The sequence below is a fragment of the Toxotes jaculatrix genome, chromosome 14 (genome assembly GCF_017976425.1).
Source record: "Toxotes jaculatrix isolate fToxJac2 chromosome 14, fToxJac2.pri, whole genome shotgun sequence".
In the NCBI taxonomy this organism is placed as follows: Eukaryota; Metazoa; Chordata; class Actinopteri; family Toxotidae; genus Toxotes; species Toxotes jaculatrix.
The window spans coordinates 8016442-8031453 of record NC_054407.1 but is presented as its reverse complement, the minus strand read 5'-3'; the positions used below and the strand labels follow the sequence as shown (position 1 = coordinate 8031453).

At 43.1% G+C, this 15012-nt stretch overlaps 2 protein-coding genes across 2 annotated transcripts; one reads left to right on the top strand and one right to left on the bottom strand.

Moving 5' to 3' along the window:
- Window positions 1–145: 145 nt before the first annotated feature.
- LOC121193547 (phospholipid phosphatase 6-like) lies at window positions 146–3210 on the top strand. Its single transcript, XM_041055901.1, has 2 exons — window positions 146–675; window positions 2400–3210. Exons 1-2 carry the CDS (start codon window positions 297–299, stop codon window positions 2819–2821), a joined length of 801 nt encoding a protein of 266 aa, XP_040911835.1. The 5' UTR covers window positions 146–296; the 3' UTR covers window positions 2822–3210.
- Window positions 3211–4733: 1523 nt separating this feature from the next.
- LOC121193241 (myocilin-like) lies at window positions 4734–7210 on the bottom strand. The gene is made up of 3 exons (XM_041055460.1): window positions 6593–7210; window positions 5986–6090; window positions 4734–5840 (listed from the first exon to the last, which is right to left on the bottom strand). Exons 1-3 carry the CDS (start codon window positions 7074–7076, stop codon window positions 5038–5040), a joined length of 1392 nt encoding a protein of 463 aa, XP_040911394.1. The 5' UTR covers window positions 7077–7210; the 3' UTR covers window positions 4734–5037.
- Window positions 7211–15012: the final 7802 nt, after the last annotated feature.

The window sequence follows — 15012 nt, the reverse complement described above, 5'->3', positions numbered from 1 at the left end:
CCTCTAGAACATTACAACTATTTCAGCACAAAATCGACAACAACGCCACAAAATGAAACCATACATTTAAAACTCAATGCTCTTTTAATTGCACTGTAATAAGGAGGATGATGAGTAGCCACGTGACCAGAGGAGTCCACTTCTGAACCGGTCACACACAACCCTTTGTCTCCGGACTTTCCAGTTTACAGGATGTTTTGCGCCTGAGCGCAGCAGGATTAAAGTGTTTACTGGTCAGGGGAGGTCCATAAAGAAGGGCGGATAGCTTACCGAGGGCATTTTGTCAAAACACGAACATGTCCTTACCAGCGTCCAGACGGAATAGCTGTCGTGGAAATGCGTGTGGAAGCCGCGCGTCATCTGAGTGCCATGCCCGCCGCCGGGGCTCCAGCTGCTCTTACTTTTCCTCCGGCGCTCAAACCGAAGACTTTTCCGTCAGTCTGAGTCAGCCCATGTTCACCATAACGCTCCGGTTTTTGCTGGCCATAGATCTGTGGTTGTCCAAGCGGCTCGGGGTGTGCGCCTGTGAGGAGTCTCCGTGGGGCAGCATACGACCCTTGGTGCGGCTGGTGGAGTTGTCCGGGCATGTCATACCGTGGCTCATCGGCACTCTGTACACTCTGCTCCGTGGAGAGACGGTGACGGAGCAGGAGATCATGCTGAATTTGGCCCTCGGTAACAATGTGTGTTACTTGTTTTGAATTTGACCCCAGTAGGTAAACGGAGGCCAGACTCAACGGTGGTTCGGATTCCTACATATAAATTAACTTAATGCTTAGTATCCGCTTCTTAAAACTGTCAACAGTGATCATCAGATAACCCTTTCATTTATTAAATAGGCACATTTAGGCTATAACAACATTTCCAGTGGTTTTACTTCGTCTTGCATCTGGCACAGCAGTTTGAAATTCTTTAGTCTTCAAAGAAACACATCTTTATTTGTCAAACCAAGTTTCCCGAACATTATTCTAACAAAACTGTCTTGAATAATGTATCAGTCTGATTATCATGCAGGTGTTTGTTGTTTACATACCCCTATATTTATCACCACATTAGCTGCGGGTAAAGCCGATGCGTTATTACGCACGTTTGTGCCAATTCCAAAGTGGAGACTTTGGCGGTCACCGGTGGCTTTGTTGAGCTGAATGATGTTAATGGATATTGAAATAGCACAACCTAGCAGGACAAAGCCTCATCAGTCCACCCAAATGTCAAATAATGCATTAGTGGAGCTGCAGGCTGAGACAGAGCCATGGGAATGTTTTTTCCCTTTGAGAAGCAGCTGACCATTGACAGATATGCACGGGACACGGTGCTTTAGTTGCACGTGTAGATTATATTTGCTGATTGACAGCTTTGAGGTCAAGTCCTGTGCTGTTACACTGTATTGTGCTGTGGTCGGAAGACCAGAGCTGTTCGTGGAACATCAGCCTCATAGGATGACACGGTTATTGTAGACCAATAAAACGCTAATTAGGTTTTTTTTTTTAATTAAAGTTCTTTTTATTGGAGAGAACATTATTTTTTGGGACAGTTAAATGAGTGTGTCATTGTTACTACTGTTCAGGTCACACATAAAGAGTTCAACAGCAGCAAAGTAAAAGAGTAAAGTAAAAGATAATTTAATTATCGTGGTTTAATTATCTTAGTTCCACTGCCTGATCACTCACACTTTAAAGATGTCCATGTGTAGCAACTAATTACATTATTAATGGTAAAGTAATGGTAATTTTTACTTTATTGATGCTTTATGGATCAGTGAAGCCATTAAAAATCCAACTTTGGGGTTGCCAGGTTGTGGAAAAAACCCTGTTTGCTTTGTGTTGATTCTTTGCTAAAACACTCACTTTTATCGATAACTTATCAACATAACTGCAGACTTACTGGCTTATTAGAAAATGAGACACAAACAAACATTTATGAACAGACATTATAACCAAGTAGAAAGGTTTTTTTTTTCACAGAGACATGTTCTTACCAGTGGGTTGTATTATAATAATAACATCTGTTATTATTTATAAAGTTATAAATTAGAAAGTGATTTATTAGGTATTAAAAAAGAAAATATGACTTGTAAACCTTTTATAAAGTGGCTAAGGTGATACACTGAGTTCTCTGTCAGTACATTAGAGGGTTAAAAAAACTGCTCAATTAAGAGCTAGTGAACCCTAAACTTTAAAAATTGGACCCTTACCAGCTTGAACATCAGGGCCTTGGCATAAGTTAACTGATGTGAAACAGAGAGGAAACTGATATGAAGTGAGATCTTCTAGACTGGATTCCTAACGGCATCTAGAGGAAACGCTTAAACGACGTTAGAGTTGCTGTATGAATCACTGGTTTTCAGCCAGTAGTGCAAACTGAAAGCGGTGCTGTATCTCTCTTTCTCCTCCTCACAGCTCTGCTCTTGGATCTGCTGTTGGTCAGAGTTGTGAAGTCTCTGGTCAGACGTCGAAGGCCTGCCCAGAGCCGCTCTGACATCCTCTCCACCTTCTTTGTGGAGCGTTACTCCTTCCCTTCGGGCCATGCCACACGGGCGGCCATGTGCGCCCGGTTCCTCCTAGCCCAGCTGGTGGACACAGCCTCCATGCGGGTCCTGGTGGTCGGGTGGGCCGCTCTGGTGAGCCTGTCCCGGCTTCTGCTCGCCAGACACTATGTGACAGATGTAGGCTTTGGCTTGGCTATGGGTTACTGCCAGTATAGCTTGGTGGAAAGGCTGTGGGTGACCTGGGACTGTCTCCAGGACATACTGCTCATGCGACTGCGAGAGAGACTCAACAGGGCCTATGGCGAACTATGGATGGCTGACTGGAAGCATTAGGTTTAGTGGAAGTGCGTGTTGTGTCAACCTATATGTATGGGAAAATTGTGTAGCATGAGTGTGTGTAAATCAAAAATCCCCTGCTGTAAAAAAAAAAAGTGAACTTTATTTATATGAAAGTTGCTTCAGTATGTGTATCAGGTTTTATGTGTGTTTGTTAGTGGGGTTTTTTTAAAGAATGAGGTGGAAAAATTGAAACTGATGGCCTGGGCCAGTGAGTTGTAGCTTTTCCCTTCAAGATGCACGTGCAACTTGTTTGCACAATGGCACTGATGATGCATGGACTTAATCTCACAAGGCTGAAACCAAAGTTCAATTCAATTAGAAATTAAAATAAGCTGTGTACCATTTACAGATGTAGTTTTGTATTTTACTGAGATTGTGTGTGTGTGTGTGTGTGTGTGTGTGTGTGTGTGTGTGTGTGTGTGTGTGTGTGTGTGTGTGTGTGTTTGTGTGTACTGCTCAGCTACTGTGCTACTGTATGAACATAACCCTGGCACAATGCTTCCTGAGAATTTCATGTCAATACATGGTGGCACACTGTCACATAAGGGGGTTTGTGGTTTTGTATGCAGTAAAAACACACAGCGGGTTCTCTCTATTTGTGTGACCGCTGGTGGAGGTGGGGGGGGTGAGTCAGCTCACACTCACCCAAGTTTCCATCAGCTGCTGTTGAGTCTCCTGACTGTCATTATACTCTAGTACATCCCATCTCCTCTTACACTGTTGATGAACTGTCCTGCCACCACCACCTTTTTTTAACATACCACTGTAATTTTGAAAATAAACGTAGTAAATGTGTGGTGCGTTTATGTGGATTCACCTTAAAACTGTGAAAGAGGCCGGACAGCAGACAAGTCTTATAGTTTTGTCATTGTTTCACTGAATTTGAATAAACTGTCAGTCACTTGAGGTGAAAGGTGTCCATGTAAAATGTAGATGCAGCCAGTTGTCCACAGAGGGCAGTGCATATATACAAATATGGCTGCACATAGCAACATGGGGTTTGTACAGTGTGTTCATGGATTTAGCTGGTTCAGGACGTTTTCACTAATATGGGATGTCGGGTCAGGACCTGATTGGACCTGTGTTTATACTAAGGCTCAAGGCCTCAAGTACATAGGCACAAATTGCATATTCATCTGTCTGCCACAATACAAGTTGAGGGGTGGATGTTTACGTGTGTCATCTAAAGATGGAAGTCCTTATTAAACAACTCTGAACCCTAAATCCAAACAGAAATATATGACCAACATACAAAAATTCAACAGTAAATGAAATAGCACGTGCGTTGGTGCAACGTGAGCCAGCAGCTTCCATAAATCTTGACTGCTACTTAACAAGGCTCTGGCCTCAGCTAAAATTAGCATAATAACACCAGGACATAAGCAGTAAATACAATGAACAAGAAACACATGCCAGAACAAAGTCCAACAGTACATTAATAACTAAAATAGAACAGATTTCAGAAACTAACTTTCAGTACTTGTGGCAGAGTTGCCTGGTAACTGATTAAAAACAGGCAATGAGGTACTAACTTAACATTACATCATTATTATTATTGACTTTTTTTTTTCTTTTTTTTGAATTTGGAATGTGCCTGTTTGATGAAACAATTAATTAATCATTTAAACTAAGATCATGAGAACGCAGAAACAATGTATTGCAGAAATGTTGTATGTTGGTAACAACTAAATAAACTTAAGCAAATTCCAGAAACAGACATCCGTCCTCAACCCTCCAAACAGTGTGCATTGGTGTGCACTATCCACACTCTTCATACACACTCTGCTGACTTTATCAGGGAGAATAACAAGGAAAACAAAGTTTTCGAGTTAAGTTGCAAACCAAAATTATGACACAAACAAACAAAAAGTGTTATTTTCTAAGTTTTTATTGAGAACTTAAATAACAAACATTTATTGACAGATAACAAAAATATTTCTCAATTTTAAACTTTTATTACTGTCTGTAATGATAACTGAGATCATCACAGGTTCTATCACAGCTACATGAATATTTCTGTCGTTGTAATAAATCTTATTTACAATACTAACAAACAAAATAGATTTTAATGAGGCAAAACATATAGATGACCAAACTTTGCAATAACCTCAACACAATGTAAATGATTATATGTTTAATCTCATTCACTTGATCTTGCATCAGCACAGTCCAGTAAACATTGTCTGTGTGTCCGTGTGTCTGTGTCCTCTTTAGCTGATGCCATGGCTGGACCTCCCCAGTCTGATGTCATAGGTGACCATGTGGAAGTTGTCCCAGGCGTACAGCTTCCTGTGGGCGTGGTTATAGTCCAACATGCTGTTGTAACGGTACTTGTTCTTGAAGGGCACAGCGACCGCCCGCCCCTCGCTCGTGGCTGTGTCAAACACATAGTTGATGGTGGTGTTGGGTGCGGTGTAGCTGGCCACAGTGTACAGACGTCCACACACCATGAAAGCATTGGCCACTGTGTTCTTCCTGATGTTGGTCTCCCAGCTCTTCTTCACTTCCAGGCTCTCTGGGTCCAGTTGGGAAATCACAATGGCACCTTTTGCCTTGCTGGTGCTGTAGATAGCCCACAAGCCTTGTTCATCCACTGCCAGGTCGATGTCGGTGTAGCCTCCCCAGGAGTAAGGGTACTGGCCATGGAAGCCAGCGTGAGGCAGGTCTAGACGTGATGCCAGGCTCTCAGAGGCCAAGTCGTAGCGGATCAGGGTATGGCTGCGTTTGCGCTGGTAGTAGAGCGACCCACGGTATATGGTTGCCCCTGTGCTTTCCACAGGCTCCGGCAGGACCAGGACCTTCATAGGGAATCCTCGGGTGAACTGATCCATGTCTTCGTAAGCAAAGAGCTGACGGACGTCTTTGCCCACTGCGTTGATACGCCACACAGTCTTGTTGGTATAATAAGGGCCCTGAGGCTCGGGATCCTGCAGCCACACTCCATATTTACCTGTGATGCTGTCAGCCTTCCTGTGCAACACAGGCTCTCCCACTGACAGCAGCTCTCCACAGCCTATGGAGAAAAACAGAGATCTAAACTTTAGGGTATTTGTTATATATTTACAACATTTTCAAAGGTATTAAGCTGCATCCACACCCCACCACTAGAGTGAGTTGAGCAGCTACACTGGCTTCAGTAAAAACCCAATTTTTTTTACCTGTGAAGTTGTGATTTCCTTCAGGAATGAGGTGGGATGCTGGAACCTCTGTCACCTCAGCTTTCATCTCCTGATACGCCCCATTCCTGAAATCATGTGCAGGGTCTGGGAGAGACACAGTAAAGGAGATAGTTATGCAAACAAGCAAAATATTACACAAAGGTTTGGATTAGGAAGGAACTGTGTGTAGAACAAGACAGAAAATAAGAGCTTATGTATATATTAGTGGTAAGCTAGACAACATCAAAGTGTAAGTGTCTCTTAAATGTACCTCAGAGCACAGCAGGTTCCCCCTATAACCCTGCTATTGCTCTCCTGAAAACGATCATGGACACGTAAACAGATATGCACGAGTGACAAAGCCATAAAAGAAGAGTCTGTTGTAAATTCCTATCCCCTTACTCAACCTGGGATGGCTAACTGCAGTCTGACCTGTTGCCCTGAGAGCTTTTTCATGGCCCAAGTCAACCACAAAGACATTTATTTAAAAAAAAACACACACACACATACACAATTCGTCACCAGCCAAACAGAAAATATAAGGGGGAAAAAAAGAAATTGTGATTTTGTTTGCATGGAGTTTCCCTTTACTCACTGATGTACATACCACTGGCAGGTCTGCTTTCACGCTGAGCCCCCCCTGAGGTGTGTGTTTGCTGGCAAGGCTTCTGCCTGAGGCTCTCTGCTTCCTGGCTCAACTTGCCCAACCTCTTCTGCAGCTCCTGGATCTGCTTGTTCAGACGCTCCTTGTCCTGCTGCAGCTGGTTTCTTTCCCTTGTAACCTGGGCATAAGCTTCCTGGAGACCCTCTTCCCCATTAGATTTGATCCCAGTCCCAGTGCCTCCATCCACTCCTGCTATCAGCCGGCTGACTAAAGCCTCCAGTAGGGTGAGCCGGGACAAGACTCCATCCATCTCTGGTTTAACGCTGCCTCCAGAACAACTGGACTCCTCTGGACTGGCCACGGTGAAGGTGTAGTGGCAGCGTCCAGTAGGGTCATTGGAGCGGCGGAGGGAGGCTCGATCTTCAGCCTGGCTTTGGCTTAACAGAGTTAAGCAGGACAGAAACAGGAAAGTCACCTGGAACCACATTCTGGAAGGGGCAGAGAAAGTCTATGATTTTTTAGTGTAGGAGTATTTCAAGAGATACAATTATTTATCTTCCTCTTCTTCTCTTTGGAGAATGGACCCTTTCTCTGTCTTTAGTTAGTCTTACTACCTGAGTATCCCTGGTCAGTGCAGGTCAGTGTCTGAATCCCAGCAATGCTCAGAGTAGGATATTTATACAGTTAACTGTCAGGGAGTAGGAGGGGACAAGGAGAGTGGCAGGGAATGAAATAGCCAGGGGGGTTGTGGAGTGTGTGTGTGCGCCTGAGTGTAAAGGTCCACGTGTTTCTTCTTCTTGCTGGTGGTTGGGTTAGGTGTGCTGAAAGGGACAAACAATGTGAGAATCACACAGCATCAGTGGAAAAATACACAAGCTGAGGTTTGTTTTTTCCTGTGCAGAATTCTTTCATTGCGTCTCAGCAGTCGGTATGTCTCTGCAGGTTGTTTTGACTGGACAGCATCTCTTTATGACTGTCAGCTGCGGTGCTGTTTACTTCCTCCGTAACTGGTAGTTATACTATTAAACCACAGTGTGATTTACAGTAAACACAGTTTATGACCTGGATACGAGGTGAAATCTGGGCTTGAGGGTAAGTGTTTCGTAATTTTAAAATCTGAAGCCAACATTTGCCAACCATGCTCAACAGCAAGGCAGCCATAGTTCATTTTGGTACCCTTACGCCCCCCCCCCCCCCCCCCCCCTCACAGCTGTACAGGATGTCTGGCACAGGAGGATAGGCTGACTGTCTGGCAAGAAATTGAAATGTGGTGTAATTTCTCTTCCTTTATTCCTACGAAACCCCATAATTTCCATAAACTGAAAATGGTAATAAATTAGAAAGACAAGTGGCTCTGTGAGTCTGTGCTCCCGCAAAGTGGTGCTCTGAAGTGTTGAGCTTAGTATTATAGCACGCTAACTTTTGCTTAAAAAAAAAAAGCATAAGAATAGATCTAATTCATCCCAAGGGGGACATGAATGTATGTGCTAAATTTCATGTCAGTCTATCTTGCATTTCACTCAAAATAACAGATGCCAACCTCGTGGTGGCACTAGAGAAAACATCACATGATCACTAAAGTCATTTTGATAAGTTATCTGGGAACCATGAATGTCTGCACAAGATTTTGTGCCATCTAGCAAGTAGATGTTGAGATATTTCACAGAATAAATAAAAACCTTCACCTGTTGGTGGGGTGACAAGGATCATTAAAATCATTAGGGCTCATCTTCTGGGCATCAAGAATATATCTGGGCCAAATTTCATCACAAGTGATCCAATGGCTGTTGAGAAATTTCCGTAAAAAACAAAAATATCAAACCTCATGGTTGCTACAGTCAGTAGAAGTACAATATTTCATAGTATCATCCAGTCAGGGCCAAAGTGATGGACTGATGGACTGACGTACAGACTGACAGATTGCCAAACCCCTAGAGCCATACCACTAGCATAGCTTGAAACATGAAAAAAGCTAAACAAAAAGCCCTGGGTTTTGTTTGGCTGGGCACATGATAGTGGAAGATACATCTTTTTCTGATCAAAATCGTCTCTTCTGGCTTCCTTTACTCACAGGCATGTGGCCCACCTGTGTTCCAACTGTCTCCACATGAGACGACTGGGACTTGGTCTGGTTTTGTGTTGAACAGGGAGGGGAAATACCAAATATATCACCGCTGGAGCCAAACACAAGTATACCCATTGTAAGTATGTGCAAAAACATTATTCCAGTCTCTGAGGGGATAAAGACCATTAGTCACAGTTATGAAGTGGTAGCACTTCCTCTCATGTCCTCCACATTTCTTCTCCACTGTCCTTTTCCTAAGTCTTTTTTCTTAGTCAACATGCTCAGTTTGTCCAGCCTGACTGTTACAAAATATTTCACATAAATACCAAACGCAATGAACCATTTCCACCCCCCAAAAAGCAATCTGCACTGCACATCTGTGTTTGGTTCCACAAGATCAATCTGCTGCCTAGTTAACCTGTCTGTTTTTCGGCCCATGGAAAGTCACCAGTATTTCACAGTGTTTTTACCACTGAGGTGTGTTTTTCTTATGTAACATAACGACTCAGGCAACCTGTAAAAGTTAGCTCCGGCTCCTCTGTCAGCCCCTCGGAGAACAGAAGATCACAATGTGCACGTACACTTTTCCACAGGCAACCTTTCTGTATGCTGAGGTAACTCTACGGGGAACCAGGAGCTCAGTGTTGTTGTCTGCTGAAATGCTCAACATGCACATCTTGAGCTAAGAGTACACTTTTAAATGATGATGATTCTTACAGTGTGTCACAGTGGCCACACAGACATTTCTCAGGTTTATGAGATACTGGACTTTTGTGTACTCAAGCTACACTCATGTACAGTACATTCCCTGTAGGATTTGTTCCTTCTTTATACCTTGTGCATCTTTTCACACTTATTTTCCCAAACTCGAGCTGGATATAAATGGTACATTTATAACATTTAAGTTGTGAACACAACATTGATATATCATCACCTTTTAAGGTAATATTTCAAACAGTTGCTTATCTAAATACCGAGCACTTTTACCAACAATTTTACCGTGTATTATTTGGACTCATGTCTCTGAATGTAAGTCCACTGTCTTCTCTCTTTTAGCTCTGTTTTTGGTTTCTACCAACTCCTGAGCAAAATATCTGACTCCATAGCTTCTGCTCCACTTTGTTCACCTGCTAGTTGCTAACAGTATCTCTCTGCTGTGTGATGCTGAGCAGGTAGTGAACAGTGGGTGTTTGGAGCCTTTGACTTGGCTTTGGTAATAAAACCAGTAGCATCTTCACATACTACACAGAAAAATTATCCAGTCTCACCGGTTGGTTAATAAAAATCATGAATAGACAAATAACAAATGAGTAATATAATCAGATGGAAGAGGGGAAGAAAAATAGTAGATATAATAGCTATTTTGGCAGTTATTTCAAAATGCCGTCCCAGAATTCTTGGCAGAATAGGATTTCCACTGTTGAATTCTGAGGGGACATTTTACTGCTGCATTTGTTTGAATATGAATTACATAATGTTATCCAGGAAGCAGAGGAATGACAGTTGGGGATATTGGCATCAGAGCAAAAACAAAATAGATGAGAGAAACAGTGTGATGGCTGAATCAGAACAGACACATGGAAAATGAAGTGCTCACCATCAGAGTTGTTTACACAGCAGCTGCTACAGTTTGATTGTTGAGAAGAGGAAGAGAAGGAGGAGGAAAGTGGGCTTGGTAGCAAATTGTAAGATGTGCCACTTCTCTCACACTCGGTCAGTGTGAGACAAATGAGACAAATGACAGCGTAATTTTCCAGTGGCGACGAGGAGCAAATCTGAGCACACTCCCACACACGGGACAATCACTGGCTCAACAGCCGTGCATTTACAAGTGTGAAGTCTTGTGTAACATGAATTTACATGGGAGCCAGTCTGGCTTTTTGATCTACAATGTAATGCAGACATGAAGCAAGCAGTCGCCAGAGCAGCACTGAACACTCAGCGGTTTAACACCCTTGAACACAAGCTCACACCTCAGTGTATGGGTGATGCCATTTTAACAACAAGCCTCAGAGCAGAGACTGAAAGTGCAGAGCATGAGCCTGAACTGTTTTCTCTGAATGTCTGTGTGTGCTCAGTGTTAAGGGAGAGAGTGAGACAGTCTTGACACGTCGCCTGCATTGTGATGTGAGCTGCTGAAGCTCCAATGAGTCCTTGCATTTCATTCACAGAGGACAGTTGATGTAGTAAAGTGTAAATGAACATTTATGCAGTTCATGTAGTTCTATAGTTTAGGGTTCACTCTGTGGGTCCATGGCAGGTCAGTGTGATGTGTTTTTGGAGAGAAAGCATTAAAAATGGCCGGCTGTCTGCTGTGACTGTGAGGGTATAATTACAGAGGATAACACGCCCACACACACGAAACCTCAGCCTCGCAGCAGCGCAGTAGGTGTTGTTTGGTCTTTGACAGGTCAGTGCAGGTGTTAACACCAGAGGTTCTCATTATGGATACAGACAGACTGGCATGGCTCCAGAGTGTCCCTCCACCGTCACACAATCACATGCAAACACAGAGATGAGATCCAACTGACATAACACCACAGCGACACAACCTATTTAACACCTGGTGTCAGGTAGTGTAGGTCTTTCCTAGAAGCCCTCTGCCTCACAGGAAGTAATATGGTGCATGAAGGTCTCATGAAATGGAATCACGACTTCCTTTATGTTATTTATTTCCAGGGTGTTGGGACAGCAAAACAGGACTGTGAGGGATAATTGTGAAGCATAAATCAATGAGGGAGCAGGGGTAGATGACATTTTCAGAATTTTTAACCAGATAATTGATTTTTTTTAATGGAAAAACCATCTCAGACACAAATTATTATTCAGAGCTGAGTACGTTTGTATGTTAAAACATGTCTGGAGGGGATCTTTGAAGAAGTAGAACATTTCTTGCTGCGAGTTAGATGAGAAGATTGATAGCCACCTATTATTCTCATATCTGTCTGTTATAGCCAGAAGTCTGTTAGCTTAGCTTAGCAAAGCATGAGGGCTGTGAAAAGGGCAAACAGTTTAGACTAACAAGATCAACAATCTACAGCCATACTCGCAGCTCTGTGACACTGTACTTTAAACTCTGACCTCTTAAATAGGCAGCAAGTTTACAATCGCATTTTCAAGACTCAAAATATGACAAACATGACTGACGTCCAACCGAGAAACCTCACATGTCAGATTACAGTGTTGACTTGTAAATTGTCCTTAACTAACGTCCATGTCTCTGTCTTTTGTGACATGACATCATGTAAATACACAGGGTAAAAATAATGGAATCTCCTCGCAGAGCATCTCCCTCCAGGCACATTGTTTTTATAAGTATGGGTTATGAGATTCCAGCGGCTCTAATATGTATATTCAACGGTTTCAGTAAATTCCTCTTTTTCTACCTACAACACAAACCGTCATCTATGGTTGTGCGTGTGTGTGTGTGTGTTGTGCAGTATGTTACTGGGCAGTTTGAGGGTGTGTGTTACGTAACGGGGCCACTGTTTTCCCCCCATCGATGAAAGTTTAACAACAGGGCCTTTCCACTGTGCTGCTAGCCAGGCAAAGATTTAGCAACTATACCATCAAAAGTAACTCAAATGGTGAAAACGTGAGCCTATTCATGTCATTTTTTTCCCCTCAAACACTGGAGCTCTGAACAGTTTGCAACCTTGCAAACAACAAACATTTTCATCTTGAAATGACAGGAGCTCATATATTTCTCCCTTAGCTCATCTCAGTGGCCTTGTAATCTCGTTTAAGAGAGGAAGAAAGGGCAAGGTCAAGTGAATTCCTTCCTTGGAAACAGATTAAAGTCTAAGGCTGTATCAGATTCAACAGCTGCGTCTGCAGTGCTGTCTTTGACTTCTCGTTGGGCTCTGCAGAAAAGAAAACAGTGACCGTACTTGCAACAGCAGTTTATGCTCTGGTACCGCTCAAACAGTACGGTGATTTTGTTAGCTCAGACATGGTAAGCAGACAGCACCATCCTGTCCAAACACAGTGCTGCAATGGAGCATGGGTAATGGATGATACAGGGCGATGATGGAGTGGTGCATGGAGACCGACATGTTGATAACGACTCTCCCTGGCCTCCCTTTGACCTGAAGCCAGTGATCTGTTCTCCTCCAGCGCTCCACCATCTGTCTCTTGTTCAAAATACACATACAATGACAAACAAATACACATGCACAGATATACACAAAGACAGCGTCCTGTGTTTAATTTAAACACAACTAACATGCCTCTTGTGGCTGTTCACTTGAAAATCAATGAGGAGATGATGACAGTGTGCAAGTGTTGAATGACTCTCAACACTTTAATTGCACAATGCAGATGCATTGTTAAAAAAAAACAAAACAAAAAAACAATTTTACAGTTATTATGCATTTGTACTGTATGGGTGTGTGCATGAACATACAAGGGGTTTGTATTTGCATTACTTTGCATTACAGTAGTGGAAAGTAAATAAGTACATGTACTCAAGTACTCCACTTAAACACAGTTTGGGGGTCCTTGTCCTTTTATGCTACCTGTACCTCTGTACCTCCACAACATTTCAGAGGGAAGAATTGTACTTTGACAGCTGTAGTTACTGCTGCATTGGTAGATTAAATGAGTTCTCTTTTGTGGACATTTGGACCATTTTGGACTCTTGTTTAGTGTCTTAAGGTTTGTTAGTAGTTCCTGTTTTATTGTGTTCGTTCGTGTACCTGTGCCTTCCGTTTTCCCACTCATGGACTTACCTTCTTTTTGTTTTGAAGTAAGGACTTTTGTATTTTCGTTTAGTTTAGTTTTGAGTTTGAGTTTTTTTTCTCCTGTGTGGATGAATTTTAGTTGTTAAAGTTTTATTCCCTGGCTCTGGACTCTTCCAGGGATTTTGGTTTTATTTAAAGATTTTTAGTTTACTCATCATCTTGGGTTTTTTTTGCATTTGGGTCCTCTCTTCCCTCGTGTTCCTGGTTGCCCACCTGAAAATATCTCCCTATCACCTTTGATACAATGAATGAGTATAATTCCTGGGATGACCCAGGGACTCTGTCCAGCTCAAGGCCCATTTTAACAGTGTCCCTGCTATAGGCGGACACGGTCAGTGGTGAAATGACTGCCAGCTCCTGGTCTAAAAACAGGCCCACCTATATTTTGAAGTCTGACCTGGAGACCAACTCTCCTGTTGCCCCAGATACCTCAGGAAACAGGATCTTTGGCAGGAGATGAAAGGGGTGGTTCAGGGAGACAGACGGTGGAGAGTGGGGGGTTGGGGTTGATGTTGTGGTGGAGACGTTACTGATAGCCCTGCTCACACATCCTTTTCCTGTCAGGTAGGCCTAAGGTCACAGAGGTTGAACTCGAGATGAACCACCTCAGTGTGTAACTCTTCATAATTTCCTAACAACAGATTTAATCACACTGAATATGTAAAGACCGCTGGAAACTTCAAAGTAGAATTTACATTGTCAGAGGCCTATTTGAGTTTTTCCCCATTATTGTGACTTTATTAAACACCCACCTTCTTCCTGACACCACTGTATTCTTATAACAATATCAATTATTTTTGTCGAAAACAAAAAATCAATTCTGCCATTACACCTCCCCCTTAAACAGATAATCAGCCAGTATCAACTGGACCCAGGGCCAGAGCTGCAGTGGTCATGTTGCTACTGCCACCTAGTGACATTTGAGCTCACTACAACAGGCTGTGTCAACTAGACCAATCTTTTGAGGCCTGGCCATAATGAAAAGGGCAAATACAGACTAAATCGATAAGATTTTACTGTCTTTGGCAAGTGGAGGGGGGCGCAAGGAGCTTTGGCTGCTATATGCTCTACACATATCAGACTTCCTTTCAACCTCTCAGCAAAGGGCCTGGAGGAGCAAATTAGATCTCTCCTCACAGATCATTTCAGGATAGCAGTTATCATCTAGTGGAGGAGAGACACTTGTTATTATCTGGTCCAGATGTTGTCCTGAGAGAGGTTAAGACAGAATGACAGCGTCCTTTCCGCATGACCGCTTCTACCAGCCTCGGCCTGCAGTGGCAGTCTGGGACCAAGCATCACACTTTTGTGTCCACTTAACGCAAACCCGTCTAGGCTTTATGTTTCCAAACGCAGGGCCGATAATGTCAGTGTCTTAAAGGAAGCAGCTCATCGCAGCAATTTTCTTTTTCTATATGCGCAAAGCAAGGCGACATAAAATGACTGCCATGGCCTGTATTCAGTATGAAATGGAAGAGAATGAAATTTACGACAGCTGGTTTCTGCTCCTACTGCAGGGATCTGAAGGAGCGCATCCACCTCTTCTGTTGCAGCGATGCGCAGCCGTGCCGCATGACTCACAACGGCAGAAATGGCACGGATGTAAACAGGGGGCG